The following is a 27957-nucleotide window of genomic DNA, read 5'->3' as shown; positions in this document are numbered from 1 at the left end:
TAATACTTAATAAAGTTTATTAGGTTACTGAGTACTACCTACAGTCATAAAATAGAAAGAATTCTAAACTGTACAGAGTCATGTCCTGGTGAAGTGAGGAGAGATGGAAATGAGGGAGCACAAAGAGCATTAGAAGTAGGGAGAACACAGCTGCTTCCCTGGAGTTCTGGAAGACACTGGTTCAAGTTGAAGGCAACCAAGCAGGGCTCCACACACACTGAATTTTGTGGCCCACCCTGCAACAGAGACTAGTACAAAACCCTACGTTGAAAAAAAAAAATCTCATATAATATTAGAATAAAAAAGGGGCACGTCACACCCCGCCCAGTCTTGGCACCAACTCTGTGCTTTAAAAAAATACTATGCAAGTAGTTTATTTTCAAAAAGGTACCTTACAGCAGCTGTTTAAAACATGTTCTTATACATACACCTCACATATATATATATATTAACATTTTCAACTGAACTCATTTGTACCTACACAAAACCGAAGGGATAACTCAAAAGCAAAACCAAAACAATCACACAAACATTTTTCAAGGAAAAAAACACAAAGAAATGTGCAAAATAACCCCAGAAAGGCAGCATAGTAACCTGTGGAGAGGTCAAGAGAGCAGCTCCTGCTAAGGAAGGAGTGTCATCCCCTTTACCTGGCTCCTGAGGATCTATTTGGGATGTGCTGATTTTGCCTGGATTGCTTGTCCTGTTTATTGCAGCTCTCTCCTGCTCCCCAGCTCTGGGGAGGTTCAGCTCCTCCCTGCTGTGCCTGAAGATCAGCCCTGGCCTGGTGGATCTGCCCTGCTGCTGGTGGCACTTCTGGCACCCAGCAGGGCACAGGGACCTGCAGGTGAGGCTGCTCTGGCACGGAACAAACCTGCCTTGGGTCAATCTGAGCAGCTTTTCAAGGAGGGAATTCCCTGGCAGTGCTATTAGGGAACGGGAAGGTTTCTCTGCAGCCTCAGCGTGGGGGGACAGGACCTGCAGCTGTGGGACACAGCTCAGCACCATCCCACCCTGCTGCACAGGTCTGTCCTTGCCTGCCCCACACCCGCCAGGGGTCCCACAGCAGAAGCTGCAGGTTTCAGGCAGGAAGGGGGCACAGCCTGACTGCAAAATCAGCTGTCGAAGCCACCAGGAGGAGGCAGGGCAGAGGATGGAGCAGGAGGAGCACTGGTGGTAAAGGAGAAAGCAGGAGTCACAACCTGTGAAACAGCAACACAGCAAGGTGAGGAGTCCCAGCACAGATACAGACATCAGCAACATGACCACCTTCTCCAGGCCAGCAAGTGTCCTGGTGGAAGAAGGGCTCTTGGTTTTGGTGCTTCAGGGTGCGGGGTTGTACTTTTTGGTTTTTTGGCTTTTAAATACTCATTAATTAATTCTTTATGGTATTCCAGACTCTTTCCAACTCTGCTGCCCATCCTGAGCCTTTCCATTCTCAGCACGTGGCCTTGACATTTCTATTCCTAATGCCTCCTCTTCCCGCAAATTATGCTTTAATTCTTACTTTTAGCATTATTGTTTTATTATCACCCTTCCCTTTAGCTGGTACAGAAGAACCACTGCCCTCGACCCCAGGGAGGCAGCAGGAGAGGGGAGCCCAGAGCCTCTGTCAGTGTTCCTTTTGCGACTCCCAAGGAACAAAGCACCCAGCTGTGAGGCCAGGACTGCCCCAGAGGGAGCAGAGGGAGGCTGCAGCAGCTGCAGGTGAAATTCATGGCAGCAGGGATCCTCCGGGCAGGCAGCTCCAGCCTGGGGAGCGCAGGGCTCCGCGGGGCAGCTCCATCCATCCTGGTTCCCGCTCTGGCCCGAGCACGGGGTCACTGGTAGAGCAGGTAACTCTTGAGGGAGGCTGGCAGGGGCAGGCTGGGGATCTCAGCCAGCCTCTCCTTGCCCAGGGCCAGCCTCACGGCTCGCCGGCACAGGTCCATCAGGGGCAGGGGTTCAGCTGGGAAGAGAGAGCCGAGAGTTAGGCTGGTGCACCCACCCTGCTGCTTCTGACCCCCAGCACCCCGAGCAGGGGCACCGAGCCCCTCTGCAGCCCCTGGGCCGCTCAGCCTCAGCTCCCCGAGCGCTGCAGCAGGTTTCTGTGGCTGCTGTGGGCATGAAACAGCCTGCAGCAATACCAGCTGCAAGTGCCTCCTCTGCAATCCCATCCCTTCCAGTCAGATCACACCTGGCTCGTGCCTCCTCCTGCAGTGTCCAGAAACTTTTGTGAGAGTCGCTGAAGGAAAAGGCGACAGCAGCCAGGGTGCCACGGGGTCTGGGTGCCCCCAAAGCAGCATGATTTATCTCATACAGGAGGGGAGCAGCTGGCAGCCCCTCCACTTGTACTGAGCCCCCATGAAGACAAATCCATCTGTCAGAGCTTGGTGTCACTGCCTGCACCGGGACACTTCCCAGCAGAGCAGTCCCTCGTGTGTCAGAGCTGGGAAGGACACAAGCCTTTGGCTATCTTTTTCTGCATCCTGTACTTAAAGCCCTGAACAAGATAACACAAGTTTTTCAGGAATGGCACACGGGGCCCTTGGCTGCTGAGGAGTCACTCACAGCCCAGAGGTGACTGAGGTCAAAGCCAGGGCTAAACCATGCCAGCTGCACTGGAGGAAGGTCACAGCAGCTCCTTACAGCCTGGCTGAGCTCACCTTGACACTGCTGAGGCCTGAGGGCTTTGTCCTGCCCCCAGCGAGGGCTGACACATCCCAGAGCAGATAACTGGCCATCCTCCTGTGGGCCTGAGGGCTCTGCTGCACCTCTCAGAGCTTCCTCTGCTCGCAGACACCTGGAAGCACCCACAGGGGAGCTTGGCTGAGAAGCTGCAGTTTCCAGCAGCTTTGCTGCATGCCTGCAGCTGCCCTGCTCCACACCAAAGGAACCTGGTGCTCACAGGACCAGCACCACCACTGCTGCTCTGTGTCGGGGCTGTGCCACCCAAGCTGGCCTGGCTGCTCCTCAGGGAGCACCACGGGGACGGGTTCCTGCAGCAGGCTGCAGCTCTGCTGGGGCTGGGACACTGCAGAGCCCCAGCATGGGCAGCTCTCCTCTGGCTGGCTCTGAAAGCTCTGGGGCACAAGCTGGCTGCGTTCAGCCTGCCCCAGTTCTGCCTGCCCTGCTCAGGGACAGCTGGCACAGAGGCACTGTGGCCAGCACCCCTGGGACAGAGCCTCGGGACACCCACAGAACAGCTCATTTCACTTCAGTGACCTTCAGAGGAGAGGCTTTGCACAGACACTCAGGTTTGTCCCCACCCAGGCTGCGCTGAGAGCAGAGAAAGCACACACACACACCCAGCCTCCCATTCACAGGCAGCACAATCACTGGACAGTGCTGCTATTGAGTGCTCAGAAGTGCTCGGAGCCAGACACCTTCTTTCTCCCTGTGCCAGAACAGCATCCCTGCTGGCCTGCTGCCCACGATTCACTCCTCAGCTGGGAGCACAAGCAGCTCCAGCCCTGGAGGTGGCCCTTTCCCTGCTGAGTGCAGCCCTGTGCCAGCAGCTCCACAGACTTTGCTGGCTTTGAGTGGAGCTGCAGGTTTTGGCTCTGACCCTCCAGCAAAACCTGGTTCCTGGAGCTGCTGACATTCTTTAAGCTGTCGTGGCAGAGAGCTGGGCTTCCTTTGGGTGGGAAAATGCTCTGCCAAGAGCTCTCTGTTTGGTCTTGCAGAGTTGAAGTGTATTTCTCAAAGCACTTGCAGGTTTTGCTCCTGCCCCTTTGCAAGGCTCTCCTGGTCATGGTGACAGCTCCGTTTTCTGGTGCCTGGTGGCAGCTCTGTGGCTGGGCCAGCATCAGGACACCTCCAGCACAAACAGAAGAGCTCGATGGGCTACAGCCCTTGAGCAGACACTGTCCTGGAATGCAGGGGGAACTACTCTTCATAGCAATACTGCCAAATTTATTTCACTAGCAACATAAATCCAGATTTTAATCCACTTCCTTCACCTCTCTCCTCCACCCTACCCAGAGGACTGAGTCACAGTCTGGCCCCATGGGAACTTCTGACTATGAGAGATAACAGACTTTAGCACATTTGGACAGCCAAATTTATTACTAAGCTTAGCTAGAGATTGATGTGCCTTTAGTCAAAGGGCTGGCATGCAAGCTGGGCTGACGACAGCATCCAGCCCCCTGCTAGAAACGAGCACACCCTGCTCTGAGAGAGGCAGGGAAGTGAGCTGCTCTTCTGAAAGATGGAAAACAGTCCCATTTTCTTAGATGGGAAGATCTGTCCCTGTTCTTGCCTGCAAGGGGTTTTAAATGTTCCCTTTACGGGAGGGGATTGTGTCAGAGACTGATTTCTGTAAAGAGACACCAGGATTCCAGTGCCAGTGATGCAACTGCCAGCAGAACGCTCCTCTGGGAGCAGTACAAGGTTTCCCATTCTAGCTGGACAGCTGGCATCACTTTTTCCCAGCACAGCACCTGCCCGAGCCCTGCCTGCTCCTGCAGAGAGCCTTGGGGACAGCTGAGCTGTGCAGCCACGCTGGCTCTGTGCATTGGCACCGAGGACTCAGAGCTGCACCCGGCAGCAATCCCACTGCTGGCTCCAATCCTCACCCCTCCAGAGAGGGGAAATCCCCCAGGACAGCCCGGCAGGACTCATACTCACGGTCAAGCCCGTTCAAGTAGCACATCCGAATTTCACAGTGGCCCCACACGGCGCTCACCACCGGGTAGAGCTTTTTCCCCTTGAGCCCTCGGAAGGCGACCCCCATGTACTGCCCGTCCACGATGAAGCTCAGCGTGCCGTCGTCCATGTCCAGAACCACCAGGAAGGAGTCGGGCACGATGAAAGTCTCGTCGGGCTCCAGGAAGGCGGGGTAGGTTTTGCTGGGCTGGTTCTTGCCGTCGTGGTAGAGTCTGTTGCGCCCCAGGTCCCAGCCCCAGGACTCGTGGTTGTTGCCCACGAGCGTCGTGTAGCCCACGGAGTGCAGGGGGGCCTCGGCCGTGGCCACGCCGACCACGGCGTGGGTGCCCCGCTGGCGCATGGCCCAGGTGATCTGCCAGACGTGCAGCCCCCGCGTGTAGCCCACCTTGCCCCTGATGGCGTCCGTGCTCTGGGCCACGGGGTGCCGGTGAAACATCAGCTTGTCGTCCTCCTTGACGAACACGTTCAGCGAGCGGTCGTCGTTGTTCCACGAGTGCAGCAGCTGCACCTCGTAGGACACCGGCGGCATGTCCAGCAGCAGGTCCAGCCGGGTGGGCTTGCTGTAGTCCAGCCCCTGCAGCTCCTGTTTCAATGGCCTGTACACAGGGTCCCTCATATCCACGGTCTTTATCCCACCCGTGACCTTCTGGCCCATGGTGCGTCCTGGCCTCGCCTCCTTACAGGCTCATGGGTTTACCTGGCAGCTCCTGCTGTCATGCAGCCCTGCAGAAAAGGTTGCCAGGAGGCTTCGTGGAGATGTGCAGCGCTCAGCGTTGCCTAATGGGTGGAAAGAAAAACAAGAGACCAGTTAAACATTAGCACGCTCGGCCCAGCGTGCCACACTCACAGAGCACAGGGCTCATCTGCACTCCCAACACCGTGTGCTCCTCTGCACCACCCAGGAAGGGCTGCACACATTGGTACAGGGCTGAGGGACAATTCTCTTCAACTCAAGCTCTGCTGATTACCTCGGGGGCCCTGACAAAAGCTGCTGGGTCCAGCCCTGGGGGACACTCATCCCAGCAGCTTCTGGCCCCTCTGAACCCCGGCAGCCAAGGGCAGATAAAGCTTTGCCTGGCTTGTCTCAAGTGAGCAGCTTCGCTTGGGGCAGCTTCTCTTCTCCAAGAGCAAAAAAATCCCCAGCTTCAGTTGCAGAGCCCAGGGGGAGGAGCGAGATCCTTCTCACAGCTGAGCAGTTTTCCTTCCAGACTGCAGAGGAACCTCGGGGATGTTGGAGCCAGCTTGGCCAGAGCTCCTCGCTCGCCCTGCGCACCTCTCCTCCAGCCCTGCATCCCCTCGAGTGTCTCTGCTCTCACTCAGCAGCACAAACAGCCCTCTGTCACACAGCTGCCAAACTGGGGGCAGCTATTAAGAGAATTAGAAGTGGGAGGGGTGCAAATGAGCTTTCTAAGAAAAAAAATGTGTTATTTTAACATTTCCTGATGTGAGGCAATCATGCAGCGCTCCTGCCAGCTACAGTCACAACACTTACTCACAACCAAGGACCTCATCTGGCACAGAAAGCAGAGCATGAATCAGATCTGGTTTAAAAATAAGATTACTGGACATCAGCAAGGCTTCAGCTAGAAGGTGAACAGGGAAGGCTCATGTATGTTCTGGGTTAGGGATGAATTCAGCAGCTTCCCTACAGGCTTTTCCTGCCAAGGTGTGCCATTGGAGCAGTGAGTTAAATCCCAATTCTTAAGTAACAAGAGTCAAGACTATTTTTTATTTCCTTACCTACTTTCTAAAAAAATCATTAATGGAGAGAAAAAGGCCTGAGATTCTTTGAAAGTCACATCCCAAAGCACAAGCTGCAGAGCAGCTATTTCAGACTATTCAGGGACCTCAGATGCTGGGCACTGAGACAGAAGATGCTATTTAAATAGGTCCAACCATGTTATAGCTGCTGAGATGACCGCCACATCCTGGAAGTTAAATAAATACCATCCACAACATCCAAACAAATCCAGGAGTGTGTAAGCCGGCTGGTCACCTCTTGGAATCCAGAGCTTCCCTCTGGCTGGCCTGGGACCCTGGCAGGGGTCAGGAACCCCCCTGGACAGAGCCCCCAGAGACACTGTCTGTGATCTCTGTCCATGGAAAAGAGTTTTCAATCTTACAGCATGAATTACCAGCTCTGAGTGTTTGATATCAGTAATAATTAAGCGTGGCATGGGTGCAAAAGTAAAATTTTAGGATTCTAGATTAGGGGTCCAAAGGGGACAAGGTGGAGGAAATTGGGTGTGCCTTGTTCTTTTTGTCCTTCTTCATGCCCTCCATGTCTCACTGTGGTGTTGGCATTTTTCTGTTGGTTCAGGCTGGGGACACACTGTCCAACGTAGGTGACAGATATTGGCACGTTCTTGTAAATCCAGCCCAGGGAGTTTCTGGTATTTAATGTTTGTCACATCCCACTGAGGGCAGAGCCCCACACGCTGCCCTGCAGGACAGAGCTGGGCAGGGCAGCAGAACATGTGAGAGATCAACAGAATAAACAACCTGGAAACCAGCACAGACCAATTATGGCTTCTGCTTTGGCAGCGGGGCTGACAGAGAATTTCTACAATCTTGGAATCATCAAAACCTCAGATTCTGACAGTCACCAGCTGAAAACCAGCAATAACAGCACAAGCAGCTGAGGGAGGGCAGCCAGGGGATGCCAGTGCATCACCCTGCCACAGCCCAGGGTCCCCGTGGCTCCCAGCCCCCAGGACTCTGCAAGGAGCAGCAGCATCTCCAGCCCAGGCATCCCAAGGGCCAGCCAGGACAGACATCAGCTGAGCTTGCCTGGAGAGGCACCTGAACGCTGAGCCAAGCAGGGATTTCTGAGAAGCTTGGAAAAGCTCTTTGCTCGGGCTGGGATAAAGCCCAGAGCTGCAGGAAGCACCAGGTGAACTCCCTGGCATTCCAGGGCCTGAGGCACGTGGACAGGAGCTGTCAACAAGGGACTGGCAAGGCACACGTGGAAGTCCACGGGCAAATTCAGCTGCTGCAATTTTGATTAGGATAAGGGAGTGAAACATTGGCCAAGGGAGGAGAGGCAGAGGTTTCCTGTGCAGTACATGGGAGAACACGGCATAGGAAACCAGAACCAAAACAAAGCCGACTGCAGGAGTACTGCTGCAGGCCTCTGTGAAGCACAAAACACTCAGAAGTAAAGGAATCTAATTGTGCTCTTCATTAGCAAAACAATGCCTTGTTCATTGTGGCTTTTTGCCTTTTGCCAACATAAGCTTCATGGTATTTCTCAGGCTGCTGCAGCAGAAGGGAATGACCCAGTGAGAGACACCAGGGGCAGGAGAGCCCCGAGTGCCCGCTCTGCCCCTGGAGCAGGCTCCAAACCAGGCACACATCACCTGCACCGCTCAGGAGCTCACAGCAGATGAAAGACAACGGGCACAATAAAGAGAGAGGGGTGAAGAAAGGAAAAAGATTGGAACCAAGGGGAGGCTCAGATGAGAGCAGGTCAGGTCCATCACCCCACGCCAGGACTGAAGTGCAATACAGCTCCTGATGAGGGCAAGGCAATAATCCCTGCTCACAGCTGCCTCTGCTGCTCTAGAACTGCAGTGGCACCTTGCCCCGCAGCCAGGAACACAACTGTGCCCTCAGCTCTTAAAAGGAAAAGCCTCTTCATGCAGCAGGAGGGAGACAAAGGCTTTTCCTGTGAAATTAATGCGTTCATGCCCTGGGCAGCTGCACGGGAGAGAGCCAGCCATAAATGAGAAGATATGCTGGGGAATGAGCTGCTTCAAAACCTTTGAACTGCTACAGGTTTAAGTACAAATGTAAACACTGAAAGTGATTTTATCTATCTTATCAACAGCTCCGGCTTGCTGCAACTCTGCTCTGCTTTACCAACACCAGCACATCCCCGTGATGCTCACTCCTGCTCCCGTGCTGCTTTCAGTTCTAGTGTTAACCTGGGCTTGAAAACTGAGGAGTGAGATTCTCAGGGTGTCTCGGGGAAAAGCATTCACTGCTGTTGTCAGTGAGAATTGGACCTCCCTTCCATTCAGGCGTTCAGAGCAAGCTGCCAGTTTGCCATGCTAGAAGGAAATACCAGGTTCCAAAACAACTGCTTGCTGCAAATAGATCCAGGCAGGAGACAGCAGAGACATTTAATTGGAAGGCAAAATCCTGCTGTTAAATAGGGAGAACACAGCTCTGCAAGTAAGCCACTGCACGTGGCAGAGCAGAGCTGGTGTGCAGCTTCTCTGTGCTGCTCAGAAACTCCAGCCCCTCCCAGGACACCCCTTGCTCTGCACCATCAACATCAGGAACACCTGGAGGATCCTCAACTCCTTGATTCCTCATCCAGTTTTACTTTATTTCTTCAAGTCGGTTTACTGTGGCTTTATCTCCTTCCCATAAAATTCACTAGGTGTACTCGTACAGATAAGAGGCCAAACCTTTAAACACCTCGCAGGCTCTGGGTGCTCTGCAGACAATGAATCAGAGCCCTTCCCTAAAGATTGCCAGCCTGAAACACCTCAGGAGAAGAAAAGGACATATATATGCTGCACATGGTCCTTGACTTGCTTACAGCTTTGGGAGCTGAAGGATCCCAGACAGCACCAGAGAATGAGACTAAGAAAACCACAGTAGAATTGCTCAGGTTTCCATGATTTCACTAGAAAAGCATGAGGAAAACTGGGTTAATTTTCTTGGGCTGAATGTTCACCTTGCAAGGCAATAGCCAAAGGTGCCACCCAGCTCCCATTCTGCTGGCTAAGCTGCTAGCAGGTGGGAATGTGCCCAGCCAACACGTCAGAAACCCCAAACACCCTTCACAACACCTTCCCTTCCTCAGAACTGCCTCCACACCGGGGCCTTGCCCTCCTCCCCGGGGGGCTGAGAGCAGCCCCTCGAGCTCCGAGATTGCCCTGGCTAAAAGCCCAGGGGGGTCAGCAGTGCTGCAGCACCCTGAGCTGGGGTGAGGAGGGAAGGAGCCCCTAAAGCACCCAAACCTCGGCCCCAAAGAGCCGGGACAGTCCGTCCCCTGCGGGGAGTTCTGAGCAGCAGAAACAGCGGGGACCCGCAGTGAGTGTGAGTGTGTAAATGTGTGTGAGTGTGTGTGTGTGAGTGTGTGTGTGTGTGTGCCAGAGCCTGGTCCGGGAGGGCTCTGACACACCTGGCTCAGGGGGCACTGACACACCTGGGCTGGGAGGGCTCTGACACACCTGGCTCTGACACACCTGACCCAGGGGGGCACTGACACACCTGGGCTGGGAGGGCTCTGACACACCTGGCTCTGACACACCTGACCCAGGTGGGCTCTGTCACACCTGGGCTGGGAGGGCTCTGACACACCTGGCTCTGACACACCTGACCCAGGTGGGCTCTGTCACACCTGACCCAGGAGGGCTCTGACACACCTGGCTCTGACACACCTGACCCAGGTGGGCTCTGTCACACCTGGGCTGGGAGGGCTCTGACACACCTGGCTCTGACACACCTGACCCAGGTGGGCTCTGTCACACCTGACCCAGGAGGGCTCTGACACACCTGGCTCTGACACACCTGACCCAGGTGGGCTCTGTCACACCTGGCTTTGTCACACCCGGCCCAGGTGGGCTCTGGCACACCTGGGTGTCACACCCAGCTCAGATGGGCTCTGTCACACCTGACCCAGGAGGGCTCTGGCACACCTGGCTTTGTCACACCCGGCCCAGGTGGGCTCTGGCACACCTGGCTCTGACACTATCACTTCAGCAGCATCCTGGCCTCAGCAGCTCCCCACCCTCCAACCACTGAGCAGAGCCTGGAAGAGGCAGCTCACCTGGGCAGCTCCAGCAGTGACAGAACACGGCACCGACAACGCGGTCAGGGCGAGTTTCGGGTGTTGCAACGGGACCGGGGCTGGGCAGGCAGCCCGGGCTGGGTCTGGCAGCCTCAGCCGAGGAGAAGGCTGCCCCAGGGGCGACCTGCCGAGCCCCACCTCCTGAGGAGCAGCAGCTTGGCTGAGCAGGTCCAGCTCGGCAGGGCTCCACGCAGAAAGTGAAGCTGCAGCCACCCATCAGAGGCTGGGCAAGGAAGAGCTAAGGAAGGAGGAAAGCCCCAGCAAAGGGGAAAACGCTCCAGCAGAGCAAGAGCCCACAGTGACTGACGAGTCCGTGAGCTGGAGATGTGTCAGGGACGAGCCCTGGGGTTGGCAGGGCTGACCTGGGCACCGCAGCAGACAGCGCCAGGGCTCTGCTGGCACAGCGAGCCCAGCAGGGGAGGCAGGAGCAGGGCACTGCTCAGCACTGCCAGCACCTGCAGCCCCTCTCCCTCCTCACCTGGCACCACCCAGGCAGCTCTGCTGGGGATTTCTGGCTGTTTTGGCAATGCCCATCCCTCCAGCGTCTGGTTCTCCAGAGCAGAGCACTGGGGTTACTCAGAGCAGCACAGCTGAGCAAATGAAAACCTGAAGCAATAACCACCACCCATCCCCAGCCAAGCCACTTGCTAGACACTTAAACAAATTTCCACTGTCCACCTACCCAGCCAGTTCCTGTGAACTACAATGCTGCATAATCTGGCAGAAAACAATTCCGAGCAACAGGAGGGAGTTTACTTTGCAAAATATTGGTAATGATGGAAGCAGCCTAGAAGGAGTTCCAGAAGTTTGTGGCACAGATCTGTGTTCCCTTTGAAGGCAGGTCACAATCAGCAATTTTGCTTGTAGAGAAAAGGCATTTCTTTAAATGAGACAAGTGAACTGGGGCTGGTTTTCCTCACAGAGGAAGTTTAGTGGATGTTTCAAAGGTCATTAGGCTCCTTCCAGTTCTGCATAAGGTAACTGATGAATGTCAACTGCACATGAAAGGCCAGGCACAACTCAAGGCTCTAAAACAGCTCCTCACAGGCAGATTGAAGTCATTTGCCTGCATTGAAGTAATTTGCCTGCAACAGTCATGTTCTTGGCATGAGGCACTGCTGGTCCAGTTTCCTCTGGCCAACCCACTTAGGCCAGGACCCTCAAGCAGTTCTTTTGTCTCTTTTCCAAAACCACCTGGCAGAAGCTTTGTCCTGGGTGTTCTGAGGACAGCAGCAGCTCTGCAGGTTAAACAATTGCTGCTGCTGAGCCCAGACTCTGCACGAGCAGCAGCACAGTCCCCACCCTGCTCTGAGTGCCCAGGTCCTTGCCCAGGGTCTGTGGTCCTGCTGGGGACACCGATGGTGCCAGAGATTCCTCTGGAGGGAGCAGCAGGAAGCTCAGTGGTGTGAAAGGCACTGACTTTTCACACCCCCATTTCTTCAGGTGCACCCTACAGCCCGCTTGCAGACTCGGAGCCATCACAAATAAGTCCCACAAGCAGCAGGAAGAAAGGTCCAGGCAGGTTCACATCCACAGGTTCACCTTCCTTACACCTTTGCAGCTGTCCAGCCCCCTCCAGCTGATTTTCCAGGTGGTGTTGAGAGTTTGCATACAAGCCCTGCTTCCAGAAGAAGCCTCAGAAGCCTTTAAGGCTGAAATCTACCCTGGCACATGGCAAACACAACCCCAGTTTTGTAACCCAGCAGCACTCAAAGGCCTGGCCAAACTGCCACTGCTGAATGCTTTTCCCTCCAGCACTGGAGCCATTTGACAGGCTGCATTTAGAGAGGCATTTCCTCCACAATTAAGCCACCATGAATTTTAAACAGTAAATGTTTATGTTCTGAACTATTTGCATTAAAGGAGCCCACATAATCCAGACTAAACCACCCTATTGCACAACAACTCCCTGCTTTTTATTTCCCCACTTAATTTGCAGCAGACACTGCCCACTGTCCACCCCTCATCTCTGTTTAGCTATCAGGATTCATTAGTTCTGTCTGATAACGAGGGCAGCAGTGGGTGGAAAGAATGAAGTTTGATGTTTCTACCTCTGCCCAGAGTTTCCACTCCTGCATCAAAAGCACTTTTTTGGCTATGACTGTGAGATTAACCAACAACCTCACCAACCCATCAGGACAAAACTTTTGATAACAAGGCACTGCTCTCCCCTAAAAGCAGTTAACGAGTTCATTTTTTAAGAGAAATCCATTCTCAATCACCTACCAGAACTCCCTCTGTCCCTCCCCAGGCAGGGCAGAGCATTTCTCAAAAAGATGGTTGGAAAACATCCACAGTGGAGTGTGAGGATTCAGTCCCTGCTCCTAGAGGCAATACAATAACCTGGCTCAGGAGACACAGACCCAGCAGGATTCCTTCTCTCAGGTAAAGCACTTGTAGCTGGAGCTATTTTAACATTAAGGTTGTTCAGTTACTGTCTTTTCCTTTTTTCATGTAAAGATGTCACAAGCACTGCTAACAGTAAAGCAAAAATCCCCACAACAGAGCAGCTGCCAAGCACCAGATTACTCAGCCTGTTACTCCCAAATAGGTTTATTGTGTCTGAAGCTGCAGCACATGTATTTACATCAAATACATCCCTGCCAGAGGGGAAGTTGTGCAAGTGTCTGGTGCTGCTCATCACTACAGAAACAGCATGGCTGAAATCTGGGCCGTGCACTAGAAGCAGACAATTCTTGGTCCATGGCAAGGGAGGCTCTGCTCCCTCCAAGCAGATTCTTGCAGCACCAGGAGCTGGATGCTGCTCTGATTCAGAGCAAATTCAGCAAAATCGGGGCCTCGTGGTGCAGAACTGGAGCTGTGCTCCATCCCTGCTTCCCTGGCACTCCAATCTTGTCTTTGTCACCAGTTTACTCCTGCAAACCTTCAAAACCAGAGCCTGCCCACTCTTCTGGGCAACCTGTTCCAAAGCTTGGTCAGCTGCATGGTGACAGAGCTTCTCATACTTGGGGTTATGCATCTTCCTCTCTGTCCAAGTCATTCCAGTTAATTCTCAGGTCAAATAAATCCTAAACAAGTGACTTCAACCCCTTGTCCCAGCTGTTGGTGCCTTGACACCACACAGAAATAACTCTAAGCCACACACACAGTTCACATGCCTTACTGCCTTACCTTGGCACGAGGAAAAACTCAGCATTCCTCTGTAATATTTACCCAGATCTCTTCATGCTGGGCTCCCTAAGGGTTGAAAAAAAGGACTGAGGGTTGAAAAAAAGGACTGAGGTTGCAGCCTTGTGTGTGAGGCCCCCAGTGGATCTTTCACTCTTTGAGCTGCAGGTTCAGGTTCTTCCCGTCCTGAGGTCTGTGGAGTCTGAGGGTGTCACCACTGAAGACAAAAGTCTCACAAGAGGAGACAGCTGAGTCACTGAGGAAGTGACTTTTTTCAGAATGTTTAGGAAACCATTCTGTGCACTTAACAAAAGGATGTTTTCAGAAGTCAGCACCCTGCAATGTGCCCGAAGCAGGGGCTCCTCACACAGCTGGGCCGGGTGCTTTAAAGCAAGAACCCCAGAGCCTGTCAGGGAAAAACACCTCCCACGGTGTCCCTCAGCGAGTCTGGAAGCTCCAGCAGGTATTTCCCTGCCCCTGCTCTGAAATGAGATCCTGGACCATGCCCTGCACAGCAGACGTGCCCCTGCTGCACCAAACACTTCTTGTCATGCTGAATGGTGACAACATCACCTTCTCTCCGTGCCCTGGCCAAGCCAGCCAGGTTAGGAGCTCTCCATTCCCTGCTGCTCCAGCCAGGCTGTGCCTCAGCCCTGTGCATCAGCTGTGTCCTGTGGCAGCACGTTTCTCTCCCTCTCAGGATTCTTCATAGAGGAGCAAAAGAGAAATGAAAGAGAAAAAAATTTATATTTCTGCTCCTTGTTTTTCCCATGTGGAATGTGTTTGGAGAATTGTTTCCCTGGGGTGAGTGCTTGGTTGGATTCTGGTGAGGATTGTTTGATCCTGATGGCCAATCCAATCCAATCCAACCCAACCCAATCCAACCCACCTGGGGCTGGGCTCTCAGAGAGGGTCACAAGTTGTGTTAGAGTCAGAGAAAGTAGTGTGTAGTTTTAGTATCCTCCTTTTATATAGTATATTAATGTATTTTAGCATAGTTATAGTAAAGAAATAATTCAGTCTTCTGAATTGAGTCAGACATCCTCATGTCTTCCCATTGGGTTCACCTCATTTACAATCTCCTCCCTCTGAGGCCAGCAGGCTTCCAGCTGCCCCTTGGGAACAGCCTCACATCACCTCTGGGAAGCACTGCAGGAGCTGGGCTCCTCTTTTCAAGTGGGAAAGATGAAAGCCAAAAGCTGGATGCTCACATGGACCTCATGCTCAAGTCTTTGAAGGGAGGAAGGAACAATTCTGTCTGTGCTCCCCCCATCCCTCCACACCTCAGGCTGTGTGCTTGGCACCCCCTGAGAGCTGCAGCCACACACTGCAGGGTGAGGAACACTCAGGAACCCTGTGCAGACACCATGAGAGCTGCAGCCACACGCTGCAGGCTGAGGAACACTCAGGAGCCCTGTGCAGACACCATGAGAGCTGCAGCCACACGCTGCAGGGTGAGGAACACGCAGGAACCCTGTGCAGACACCATGAGAGCTGCAGCCACACGCTGCAGGGTCAGGAACACTCAGGAACCCTGTGCAGACACCAGCACCACTGGCTGGCACCTCCTTCCCCACCTGCAGCCTCCCCTGCACCTCCCACCCCAAAAAACCCACTGGGGCTCCCAGGTGAGGAGGGATCTGCATGTTCACCCACAGCGAGCAGGGTTCAGGAGCTTCCAGCTCTCAGATTTGTTTCCAAGGAACACGGAATTACCTCCAAGATAAAGCCAGCAGTTTTATTATCAAAGGTAACTAGGTACTTTGCTCTGAAATACAGTTTCTTCCTCTGCATCAAAGGGCTGTTAATTTTAGTCCTGTAGCAAAAAAAAAAAAAAAAAAAAAAAAAAAAAAAAAAAAAAAAAGAGTAGAAGAAATGAAAGCAGCATCTGCTTGGAAGAGATGAATGCAAGATAAAAGGTGTCTGTGACAGAAAGCTGGAAGCAGCCTTATGTTTTCTATTCAAGTTTAATCTGAGAACAACAACCACCCTTAAGCATAACAAAAGCTGTGGAAAAACCCTTTCCAAATCCAACAACATAGCCAGGAGATGCGATTTCTCTTCTCCAACCATTGCAGCAGCCAGCTGGGGAGAAGAGTCCAGACAGATCCAAGCTTGCTATAGCAGGGTCACCCAGAACCTCAGCTTGCTCAGGTCCACAACATCCCTGCTTCAGCTTCCAGCTCCTTCTCGCTGCCCCAGGCCTCCAGAGTTTCCTGGAGCTCTCCCAGGGCAGAAGGAAGCTCTGACAGCGTGGCAGAACAGCTCCAGGGTGCCTGGGCACAGATGCTTGCAGAGCAGTGACATTTCTGCTCTGCCCAGGACTGATCCTGCACGGGCTCCACCAGCACCATCCCTGCTGCAGCGGCAGGAGCGCAGCACGGATCCCCAGGCTGCCCCTGAGCAGCAGGAGTGTGGAAAGCTGCTCCCTGAGACCTGCGAGGGCTTTGGAGCTTCAGGCAGGGAGAATGGCTGTGCACAGGGCACCCTGCCTGGCCCAGCTGCTGCCAGCCTCCAGCCAGATGTGCTGCTCGCCTCCCACTCCTGGGGCAGCTGCCAGAAGCTGTGGAGCTCAAACATTGGCTACAGGAGTGAAAACCCAAGGAAAGAGCTGGATAAACACAGAGCAGAGCAGTGCCCAGACGTTTGTCAACATTCAGCAAACCACTCCAGCAGCAGGCTGGGCGAGGGGAGCCTCCCCAGCAGGAGCACACTCCAGCAGGGAGGGATGGCCCAGCAGCTCCCCAGGGCTGCACGGAGAGGATATTCCTGGCAGACAGATTGCACAAGAGACACTCACACTGCCAGCTTTACTGGAACACACTCAGCAGCTCCCCACAGACAGCATGCTGGGATGATGCTGGCTTTCTGACTGGTCATTAGGCAAAAAAAGTTTAATGACACGCTTGGACTCTGTATTTAGCTGTAATAGACCTGGGACATCCCATAATTAGGAAGAGACACTGCACATCTCACTGGAGCTGGCAGTGATGCAATGCTCTGCTTTCCCCATCACCTGAAAGGGTCCCTGGAAATTGCTGTGTTGTTTGAGAAAGGCAGGGCGACCCAAAAGCTTTGGCTGGCTTCCTAAATATCCACCAAAAGGCTTCAGAAAGCAGAAATTTTGAGAAGCCTTTCTCAGCTTGCCTGCTTGGAGTTTTATCCGTGTGAAGGCTCAACCAGACAAATCATGTTTGCAAGTGCAGAGCGCACCAAAATGAAGAGGATAAAAGCACATTATATAAAGTGTGGCTGCAGGAGTGCACGTGCTGCTTTCAGGGGACAGATATCCCAGAGCAACTTCTTCCTGAAAATTGCAGTTGTGGCAATACACAGAACAAATGTTTTTTGCCAAAAGAAGTGCCCAAGACATGCACTGCAGCATTGCTCACAGTAGCTGCAATACTGCTTCAAGTGGCAAGGGGTGAAATCTGCCCCTTAGTCTTACTGGGACACACTCAGAAATTCACTCCTGAGCAGCAGCTTCACAAGGTTGAGCTCTGTGAATCAAGTGATATTTCAAGTGGCTTCCTCAGCACCTCCAGTGTGCCAGGACTCAGCTGCAGCTCAGGGCACAACGTCCTGCAGGGGAGGAGCAGCCAGCCACTGCCCAGCACCGAGCTGCTGGGTGGGACAGGGAATGCTCAGGTGGTTTTTACCCCTTCTGTTCCCCCCTCCTGAACGCTCTGACACCACCACAGAAGCCTGAGTAAGCAGGGTCTGAAGAACACACATGTCCTCCCTCCCTTCCCTCCCTGGGGCTCCTCAGCAGACTAAACTGTGGCTTTCCCCTCTCAAACAACAAAATTCCATACCTGCACTTAGGCCAACAGCTTTCTGCTGTCACTGTCCTGACTTGGCCATCTGGGTGACACGAAGGTGACCCACTGAGAAACCTCTCCAGTGCAGGAGACAAGAACCAGGGCAGGAGCCAGGGATGAAAGATGCTCCTGAGCCTTATCGAGGCACTGAGCAGCTGCCAGCACTTCCAGCCTTCAAAGGCAAGACAAAAGCTGGCCAGCCAACCTATCCTCCCCGCATACCACAGCCACCACAGGTCCTCCCAAGTCAGCATGCCTTCCAAATAAGAGCTGAACATAAACATTTGTAGAGTCACTTAATTCCTGGTGAACCCAGCTGTTTGATGTGGGCCACGGAAGGCTCCCATGACATCAATGGAAAGTTTCCCGTCAGAAAACCAGGTTTGAGACAGATTAATAGAAGTTGAGAAAACAGGGAAGATGCAGCTGAGTGAGCCCTCCAGGAAAGCTCTCCATTCCCTCCAAAGCTGCTCCTTGACACACTTTAAAAAATTCAGCTATTCAGCAGCTTGAGTGGATCATCTGAAGATCAATTAACTGAGGCAGCTATCAAGAAATGACAGAATCCAAGTCCCAGGATGGAGCTCAGTCACTGATACATTAAAAAAACATAAGATACACAGCTTGTCCTTTTTCTTCTCCCCATCTCAACCTTCAGCAAGTCCAACGCACAGCCTGGAAACCCAGAAACACAATTGGGTGTTGGTCTGTCTCCATTCCCCACATTTTCACCATCACCCAAGCTCCCAGCAGATTGGCTGCCCCTTTTTAACTTCTGCCCAGCAGCTGCACCTTGGCAGCCAGCGTGGCCCATTGCTGACCCTGCAGTAATATCCTGCTGCAGTGGGACCATGCCTGCAGCCCTCCTGCCCTTCTCCTCCTGGGCTGGCAGGGGCTGGGAGGTGCCTGAATCAGTCCCAGGGCCAGGTCTGAGGCTGGAACCACTCCCAGCTGCCCATCTGATCCCTGCCAGAGGGAAGCACAGCACCCCAGGGATGCTGTGAGGAAGAACAGAGGAGGCACAGCACCCCAAGGATGCTGTGAGGAAGAACAGCACCCCAGGGATGCTGTGAGGAAGAAGAGAGGGAAGCAGTGCCCTGGCTCACTACAGATCAGCGTTCAATGGTCTGATTGACTCCCACCCCCAGTCTGCTGCAGCTGGCAGTGCACAGCGTGCCCCACACACAGCCCAGGACACGAGCAGGGACACTGTGGGGACAGCAGGCAGGGCAGAGGGGACAGCACAGCCCGCAGCAGCTCGTGCCCGTCACACCAGCGTGGAACAGAACATCCAAGCATCTCCATTTCCTGCCCACAGGCACCAAGCCAGGTCCTTTCTGCATGCACACAGGCCCTCAGCCCTTCTCAGCACAGGGGTCAGCAGGTTTATTCTGCAGCTGGTGGAGTTTACAGGAACTGGGACATGGACAGGAGCCCTCCAGCTCAGCTCGCCCCTCGCCAGCTGCTCACACCGTGCTGAGCATTTCTTTACATGGGCACCTCCAGAACCTTCAAACCCCAGCTGCACGACTGCCCTGGGCTCAGTGTGGGACAGAGCAAGCCCTCCCTCCCTGTCCACATGCAACATGACTGCTTTAGCCTTAAAATAGCACAGGGTGCCTGAATATAACGGGAGATTCTCCATGTGGGGCTGCTGCCAAGCTGGCACAGCAGGGAGGACCACGGGCTGCTGTGGGGAAGTTCCAAGGGGCATTCTTGCTCTGCCCTCCCTGAGCAGCAATGCTGCCCCCCTGCAGCACAGAGCCAGGGGGCCCGAGGTGCCACCCAGCAATGAATTAGGGCATCAGGGCAAGAAGCACACTTTGGCAAACTCCAGGGCCTGCTCCTAACCTCCAGACTCTAGAGCTAGGATGCAGGCATTTTTCACATCTCTGCATGAAGCAGATTTGAATTTACAAGAGGCCATTCAAACCAGAATTTAGCCAGGGAGAAGCCTGCAGAAGTTTAAACCAAGAATTTCTAAACATCTGAGACCAATGTAGCCTTCTCATGTAGAGAACGGCCTGGCCTTACCCCTTGCTTGCTTTTCTTGGCAGTTTACCATCTGTGGCTCACGTTCTTCAGGACGAAGTTGTTTCTGCAGTTTTTGTGCAACTGAGTGCCTTTGTACATTTATGGTGTCAAGGCCCCATCTGGGATCTCCTCAGGACAGATTCCTGACTTGATAACACAGCAGCTCTCCAAAGAAAGCAGTTTGAAGCTAGCATCCCCACAGCTGCTCTGACTTAGAAGCTTCATCAAATTCCCCTTCCAGGCTAAAAGAAAAAGCCCATGTTTGGTAACTCCATCCAGATATCACCACCTTCTGCCCCAAAGCTCTCAATTGCTCTCACTTTGGTATCTGGCAGATGCTGCTGGTTGTTGGGGTCCTTTTGTTTGTTTGTTTAAGTAAAAAGCTTTTCCTTAAAGAGAAAGCTTTGTAAGAGAACAAAGAAATGTGTTACTTTCTCCTCCCAGGGGAAGTTTTATTGTTATACAGCAGCAGCACTGCTTCACTCGAAGTCTGTCTTCCCATGTTCTAGAACAGAAAAAACTCACAAAGCCATGAGACAAGGAAACATCAGTGGACAAAACCCTCCGGCATTAAGGAAAAAAGCTAAGGCAAAGCCATGTGGCTGATTCTCTACTAAATGAGAAAAAGATGCTAACCCAAAAGGCTCCGAATCTGACCTGCAACGCTGAAGTACAACACATAAAAGCAGAAGGGAGGATGATGAGGCATCTCCCACAGGAGTGGAACAGTGCCAAATCCACACCTTCCAACCCCCACCCCTCCCTGTGGCACAGGTAAGACATTTCCCACCTTTCCCACCCCACTGCCAGAACCAGCCCAGTGCAGAGCCCACGAAATAAAGCCTGGAAGCAGCATCCAGCCCAGCCTCAGCCAGCAGACAGGCAAAGCCTTTGGGAATTCTGCCTTTGGGAATTCTGCCTTTGGGAATTCTGCCTTTGGGAACGCTGGGTGCCTGGGGAGCCGTGGCCACACACGGAGGAGATGTGGAGGAAGGGGCAGCCAGCCCACAGCTGTGCCTGCCTGCAGCACTCATCCCTCCAAACCCCGCTCCCTGGTGCACACAAACACACACACACACACACAAACACACACACACACACACACACACACACACACACACACACACACGGTGCCAGCTCAGCACATTCAGAGCAGTCCCGGGCAGGACACGTGTGACAAAGAGAGGCAGCACTGAGCCCTGCAGCAGCACTCACAGCTTCTCCTTGTGCTCCAGGACACCTTCCCTCTCCTCTTTCCTAAAGAGCTAGAGGTTCCTAAAGCCCTGAAGGGCTCTGCAAGGGCAGCCTGCAGCCCCCAGGCAGCCCCTCGGGCTGGCACAGTGACTCAGTTTCCCTGGGAGCAGGACAGGGCTCATGCTGCAGCTCAGGGTTCTGTCAGTGCCTTCCCCACTGCCCCCACAACCTTACTGGGAATTTTTTTTGTATCTCCTTCCCTTAAACGCTCCGGAGTTCAGGCAGCTCATGCCACCCCAGAGCTACAGATAAAAGCAGTTCCTGTACCAAATTAACACCCAGAAGGATTTTTCTTTTGGCTGTAAAAACCACTTAGTCTGCAAGAGAATTTTCTGACCAGTACCACAGATCAATTTACTTTATCCCAGGAGTTTCCAAAGCATTACCATTAAGGGCAGAGCAGTGCAGAGTTAAAAGGGAATGGATGTTTTAGCAGTCCCTGGGAAAACACTGTTAACAGCAGCACATTTTCCCCACCATGTGCTTGGAAACTGTTATTTTTTAGCTATATTTTCTCACACTCAGCAGAGAGTATTTGACCATTACCTGTAGCCCACATCCTATCTTTGTTAAGGACAAGTGCTCTCTTCCCCCAGCAATTATTCATGGAAACAGAGACAGCTATAGCAGTTACTCACATGGAGCAACTCAAGGGAAGATTTCTTTGTTTCCCAGAGCAGTGCAGTAACTGAAAGTGAGTCAACACCTTGACATGAGCTCATTCTGCAAAGGCCACCAGCAAAGGAACCCAGTGACTGCAGTCTGGTACCAGACACTTACTCACTTCTACTCTGCAGGCACCACACAGCTTTGTCTGACAGAGCTGGTGTCTGACTCGTGCCTTGGCAAGGTAAGCTGTGGGTTTGAGCTCCACCACACACCTGGAAACACAAAGGAGGGCAGCCAGCCACAGACCAGGTTTGGGAAGCTCACAGCTCAGGCGGGTCTGTCAGCTGCTCCTCGCTGCTGCTATGCTGAGCTGTTAATGCAAGTACAAGGCTCCTGCCACAGGGCAGGGAGATAAGCTCAGCCCAGCTGAAATCACCTCACTGGTGCTCCCTGCCAGCCCCAGTCAATCCTCACCCCTTGTCAGCAGCAGCCCTGGGTGACTCCAGGCTCAGGAAGTACAAGTGTACTAAAGCCCAAAATCGCAGCCACCACTTGCACTGGCCTCAGAGCCAATTCCAGAGCATGCAGAGGCATCAGCCACAAAATCTGAGCAAGACACAAACTTCCGAGAGCCACAGAACATACTCCAATGCACATCTCGTGTTCTTCAAAAGGTACATTGTGACTTGGAGTATTATCTGTCAGCAGTGTCTGCACTCAGGCCCAAACCCTGGCACAGTGTCCTCACTGGCTCATTAGCTACAGATTTTAATTCCAGGAACTTAATGAATTCTTAATTAGCCCTCAGAAGACAAGCAGACCTTGCAGACTGCTTTCACTTTTTCTGAGGGAAGGAAAGAGGGTCCAGGGGAAAAAAACAACCCAGGCACAGGAGAGCAACAAGCAGAGGCCATTCCCCACATCCAGCAGCAGCAGTGGCTGCACACGAACGCAGCACGTAGCAGCTGGCCAGTTCCTGGAACACCAGCCCACGTCTCGGCAGCATCCAGCAGTTTACAAACAAGCTCCAAAGCACATCACAGTGCACTTCAGTGACCTCCAGAGCACAGGAGAGAGGCTGCAAAGGCTGCTGCACTGCAACAACCCAACATCCCCTGAGGAATCCGCTGCTGCAGCTCGTCCCCTGCCTTTCAGGGGGGTGAAGAGCAAATTGCTGCTTTTTATATCCATCAGCACCACGACTGAGAGCCTGGGCAGGGCCAGCACGGTGACACGGTGACAGGCAGGGAGGGACAGGGCAGCTCCCGCGGGCAGCTCAGGGAAGATGCTCCTCCACATCTGTAAACAGCAGCACGGCTCTGTCGCGTTCCTGGCTGTTCCCTTAATAACTCACCAGGAAATTTCCTTCCTTGCAGGCTGGGAGAGCCACTCTGACCATCCCATAGCCACACCACTGTCACTGTGAGGCCCTGGAGGCACTGCACAGTTTGGTCCTGGCGATGCAGCAGCCAACTTACTCCAGCAAGACTGAGCTGTCTGTGCCGCTGAGCTTTGCAACGCTGCATCTGGTGTAGAAATCGGATGTTAGAGGGGTGGGAAAGATTACTCCTGGGACAAAAGGCTCATTGAGCCATCCTGCATCGCTATCATGGGGAAAAAAAAAAAAAAAAAAAAAAAAAAAATCTCTCTCCAAGGAGCAACTCCCACTTTTACAATCGTTTTGTAAACTTCCTTATCTCGAGCCATGGCTCAGACAATTGACAGTTTTTGAATCAGGCATGGTCACCAGGCACCCTGGCTGCTCACTTTAGCCAGGGAATAAGGACAAAACACGGCACAGTCCAGCAGGAGGCTACAGCAAGACTGACCTTACAACAGCACTCCAGGTCCTCCAGCAGGAGGATTATGTAAGCCCCCGTTGCATTGGCAGAGGTTCGTGTAGCAAGAAAAGAGACACAGTAACCAGACCTTGTAAGGTGCGCTCCGGAGCCCCCCGCGGTAAGCACGGCCCCGGAGCGAACAGCCCCGCTGCCCTCCCGAGCCGGGGCGATCGGCACCGCTGCTGCTGTCTGCTCCCGGACCCGCACCCGGCACCGGGCTGAGCCCCGCACCCGGCACCGGGCTGAGCCCCGCACCCGGCACCGGGCTGAGCCCCGCACCCGGCACCGGGCTGAGCCCCGCACCCGGCCCCGGGCTCAGCCCCGCACCCGGCCCCGGGCTCAGCCCCGCACCCGGCCCCGGGCTCCGACCCGCACCCGGCCCCGGGCTCCGGCAGCCGCTCCTCCCGCGGCATCCCCGGTGCGGCTGCAGACCCCCGGTGCCCATCGCCCCCTCGGTGCCCCGGGCCCCGGCAGCGCTCGGCCTCGCCCCGGCTCCGCGGCTGGCACCGCTCCGCTGGCACCGAGAGCGGAGAGGCCGCGGAGCCGCCCCGCCCCGCCCGCTCCGGCTCCTACCGTGCCCGGGCTGCCCGCCGGACCATGGCCCCGCGCCGTGCCGTGCCGTGCCCCGGGCAGGCCGAGCCCCGCGCCCGCTGCTCCGGCGCGCCCAGCGGGGCCGGGCCGGCATCACATGGCCCAAATAGCGCCCGGCACGGCCCCGCTCCGCCCCCGGCCCGGCCCGGGGCGCGGCCGCTCCGCCCGGGCAGCGCCGGCGGCGGGCGGGGCCGGGGAGCGGCGGGGCCGGGCCGGGAACCGGGCCGGGAACGGGGCGGGATCGGGAACGGAGCGGGGCTGGGGACCAGCGGGGCCGGGAACGGAGCGGGATCGGGAACGGAGCGGGGCTGGGAACGGAGCGGGGCCGAGCAGAGAGCGGGGCTGGGGACCAGCGGGGCCGGGAACGGAGCGGGGCCGGGATCAGAGCGGGGCCGGGAACGGAGCCGGGCCGGGATCGGAGCCGGGCCGGGATCGGAGCGGGGCCGGGAACGGAGCGGGGCCGGGATCGGAGCCGGGCCGGGATCGGAGCGGGGCTGGGAACGGAGCGGGATCGGGATCGGAGCGGGATCGGGATCGGAGCGGGGCCGGGATCGGAGCCGGGCCGGGATCGGAGCCGGGCCGGGTCGCTGCCGCCGGCCGAGGTCGCGATCGCGGGGCACAGCGGCAGCCCCGCCGCGGCGGTCCCGGTGCCCACGGCGGCCCCGGTGCCCACGGCGGCCCCGGTGCCCATCCCCGCCCCGGTGCCCATCCTCGCCCCGGTGCCCATCCCGGCCCCGGTGCCCATCCTCGCCCCGGTGCCCATCCCCGCCCCGGTGCCCATCCCCGCCCCGGTGCCGGCTCCGTTCCGTGTGAGATCCGCGCTGCTCCCCACGCTCGCTGCAGACCGGGCCAGCCCCGGGCGTGGCGCTGGCATCCCCGCGCACCGTGCGGGCGCTCGGCCACCGCTCCATCCTCGGTGTCCCGGTCCCGCGTTTCTGCACATAAACGGGGATCGGGCGCGGGACGGGGCTGCCCAGGGAGGCGGCGGAGTCTCCGTGCCTGGAGGTGTTTAGGAAATGCACTTTGTGCCATGCTCCGGTTGACGTGGTGCTGTTATGTCACAGGATGGACTCGGTGATCTCAGAGGTCTTTTCCAACCTAACCGATTCTGTGATTTGTTTCAACCGCTCCTGGGAATGTCTGTTTGCTTCTTAAAGACTCATGTGTTTACAGAAATAAACCAGGGAAGTACAATTCTGTTCTTTTCAGTCCTCATTCTAAAATCAACCCTTCGGACAAATCTGGCCCTGTAGTGCCCCTTTGAGATTATTAATTTTTCAGCGTTTCCAGACAAAAAGACTGGTTTGTAGCGATGCTGCTCAAGCTGTAAAGCCGTGGATTGTCATAAATTCAGCAAGCCATATTGCATGGGATACCTCCAAGGACCACCTAGGAGCTGCAGGAAGTGGTGCGAGTGATTCAGGAGGTGGCAGCCTGCCATCTGAGTCAGTGTGGAATGAATGCCCCTGCACGCTGCTGCAGTCACTGCTTTTTGGGGTTGGACAATAGCATGGGTCTTGACATTTCTCGTCACTGATGGTCTTGGGGCACTCGTGGAAAAAGAGCATGGTTAATTCAATAATTTGTTGAGCATATTTTGATATCTGTGGGGAATAGTTCCTCTATGCCAGCCACTGTGGTCCTTCAAAAAAAAAAAACCACATTCACATCAGAATAAATTTATTACTCTAGCTGACCAGAAACACCGGGGACATTGTAGATACAGCACAAATACGTTCTTTCACACCCTGCAAAATAAAAATAGGAGAGTTTATGTCAAATAGATACATATTTGGGTAGCTTTTTCAAAACTAGTTTGCTTTGACCTGGTCCTGCTCATATTTAAGTTACTTCCCCCCACTAATTTCAGGGAGAAGTGGGGTGGAGGAGTGAGAGGAGCAGCAGGGAAGCTGGAGGAAACCAGACATGACAAGTGCTGAAGCAGAACTTCTCAGCTTTGTGGTGGCTTCTCGCCAGATGAGATCACAGCTCCTATGGAATCCTGTCTGCTTTTATTTCCTTAGCATTTGTCTTTCTTGCTTCCTCAAGAAGCAGGAATTGCTGACCTTCAGTCGCTTGCTCTGAGCGCTGTCTCCATCTCAAACAGCAGCACAGAGGCAGAGGGGGTGAGTGACAGGGGCCAGCGTTTGTGGCCTGCAATGGGATCCCTCTAAGCCTTTTTGGAGAACTGGCTGGGGATGGAGCCTGGATTAGCTGAGACTTTCCCAGCTCCCATCCTTGTGAGTTTTTGCTGAGACGATTGAAAGGAAGGCAGGAGGAGGAATGGCTTGGCAGGGCTGCTTTCCTGTGATCAGCATTCAGCGCTACAGATTAGCCCTGGGGACTGACAGGGATGAGCATCCACCTTCTGAAAACCCTTTTGGATGTCTGAAGCGAAATATTTAAATCCTTGGGGCTCCCAGCATGGCGTGTGAGGCTGGGACAGACTCTGTGGATGGGAGGGACACTGCCCTTGCAGCTGGCAGGCTGCAGCAGAGGGGATCCCATTGCTCACACAGAGAGCCCCGAGCCCTCTGAGCCCTGGGCAGGGGAGGGCTGGGAAAAGGCTCTCAGCAGCACGGGCAAGCAGCACCCTCTGCTGCTGGCAGAGCTGGCTCCAGAGAGGTTCAGAAGAGCCGAGGAAAGGCACCTGCAGCAGCTCCTCTGCAAAGGAGAGCAGCTCTGTGTGCTGGGCACTGAGCAGGGTCAGTTCTGTGTGCTGGACGCTGAGCAGGGTCAGTTCTGTGTGCTGGGCACTGAGCAGGGTCAGTTCTGTGTTGGACACTGAGCAGGGTCAGCTCTGTGTGCTGGACACTGAGCAGGGTCAGCTCTGTGTGCTGGACGCTGAGCAGGGTCAGTTCTGTGTGCTGGGCACTGAGCAGGGTCAGTTCTGTGTTGGGCACTGAGCAGGGTCAGTTCTGTGTTGGACACTGAGCAGGGTCAGTTCTGTGTGCTGGACGCTGAGCAGGGTCAGTTCTGTGTGCTGGACACTGAGCAGGGTCAGTTCTGTGTACTGGACACTGAGCAGGGTCAGCTCTGTGTGCCAGACACTGCGCAGGGTCAGTTCTGTGTGCTGGGCACTGAGCAGGGTCAGTTCTGTTCTGGACACTGAGCAGGGTCAGCTCTGTGTTGGACACTGAGCAGGGTCAGTTCTGTGTTGGACACTGAGCAGGGTCAGTTCTGTTCTGGACACTGAGCAGGGTCAGTTCTGTGTTGGACACTGAGCAGGGTCAGTTCTGTGTTGGACACTGAGCAGGGTCAGCTCTGTGTGTTGGGCACTGAGCAGGGTCAGTTCTGTGTTGGACACTGAGCAGGGTCAGCTCTGTGTTGGACACTGAGCAGGGTCAGTTCTGTTCTGGACACTGAGCAGGGTCAGCTCTGTGTTGGACACTGAGCAGGGTCAGTTCTGTGCTGGACACTCAGCTCCTGCAGGAAATCCTTGTACAGAGAAATTCTGGGTGTGTGAGAGCAGGGCCAGCTTTGCTTTGCTGCAACACCCTGTGCCAGCCCTGCACTGCTGCAGCACCAGTGCCATCCCTGCATCTCTGCAGAGCCCTTCCAGCTGCAGGGAAAACAGCCCTTCCTTCCAAGCCCTTCCTCCCAGGAAAACCAGCACGGGTGCATCAGCAGCAGTGCAGCAAGAACACTGATTTAATTCCTGCCATGCTCCCCTGCCAGGAGAGCCAAGCGTTCCCCATGGCACTGCGATGGAGCTGCTGCTGCTCCCCTCCCTGCCTGGATGAGGGGTCAGCTGGGATTTTCCTGTGGCAATCAGCTGGAGGTCAGGACTCAGTTCTGGGACCTTCCACGGGCCCTGCCAGCCCCGAGCCACAGCTGGGCTCAGCTGCAACTTCAGCTGCAGCCCCTGAGCTCAGAGTCAAAAACGCAGCTCTGGGAAGTGTGTGCTCTGGAGAACTCTGTGCTGGGCTGACAGTGTCCGTGGAAATGCAATGGAAATGTGGAGCAGGGGAGATTTCCTGGCCTGGCCTTTCCAGGACCCTGCACAGCACTGGGTGATTCCATCTTCTCACCTTAAAAGGGCTTTGGCTGCTCCTTACTTTGAAAAGTCCTGGCCTTGCCTGGATGAAGAAACCAAACAGCAAGAGTCAGAGTGAACATTTAACACTGCAGTGACATTGTGGCATTGCACAACTAAAACCCTGAAATTTCACTCACCAGGACGACAGGGAAAGACCACCCATCTCTGGAAGAAATTAAAAGACAC

The 27957-nt window shown here is 54.6% G+C and overlaps 1 protein-coding gene across 2 annotated transcripts; it reads right to left on the bottom strand.

The window, feature by feature from the left end:
- Positions 1 to 23802, bottom strand: SPSB1 (splA/ryanodine receptor domain and SOCS box containing 1). Of its 2 annotated transcripts, none has more exons than XM_021537783.3 (3): positions 23715 to 23802; positions 4609 to 5424; positions 1 to 1948 (listed from the first exon to the last, which is right to left on the bottom strand). In XM_021537783.3, the coding sequence occupies exons 2-3, from the start codon at positions 5300 to 5302 to the stop codon at positions 1821 to 1823; spliced, it is 822 nt and encodes a 273-aa protein (XP_021393458.1). In that variant the 5' UTR covers positions 5303 to 5424; positions 23715 to 23802; the 3' UTR covers positions 1 to 1820. The 2 variants fall into 2 exon arrangements, with proteins under 2 accessions (XP_021393458.1, XP_021393459.1); XM_021537784.3 differs by lacking the exon at positions 23715 to 23802 and adding an exon at positions 15299 to 15393.
- Between the last annotated feature and the right edge of the window lie 4155 nt (positions 23803 to 27957).

The sequence above is a fragment of the Lonchura striata genome, chromosome 24, assembly GCF_046129695.1.
Source record: "Lonchura striata isolate bLonStr1 chromosome 24, bLonStr1.mat, whole genome shotgun sequence".
NCBI lineage: Eukaryota > Metazoa > Chordata > Aves > Passeriformes > Estrildidae > Lonchura > Lonchura striata.
This window is presented reverse-complemented; position numbering and strand designations above follow the sequence as displayed.

Excerpts from the sequence above, each read along its gene's own strand:
- SPSB1 (XM_021537783.3), bottom strand. The coding sequence starts at position 5,302 with ATGGGCCAGAAGGTCACGGGTGGGATAAAGACCGTGGATATGAGGGAC. Across the intron at positions 1,949-4,608 it reads CTACTTGAACGGGCTTGACC|CTGAACCCCTGCCCCTGATG; the intron begins GTGAGTATGAGT and ends CTCTCTTCCCAG.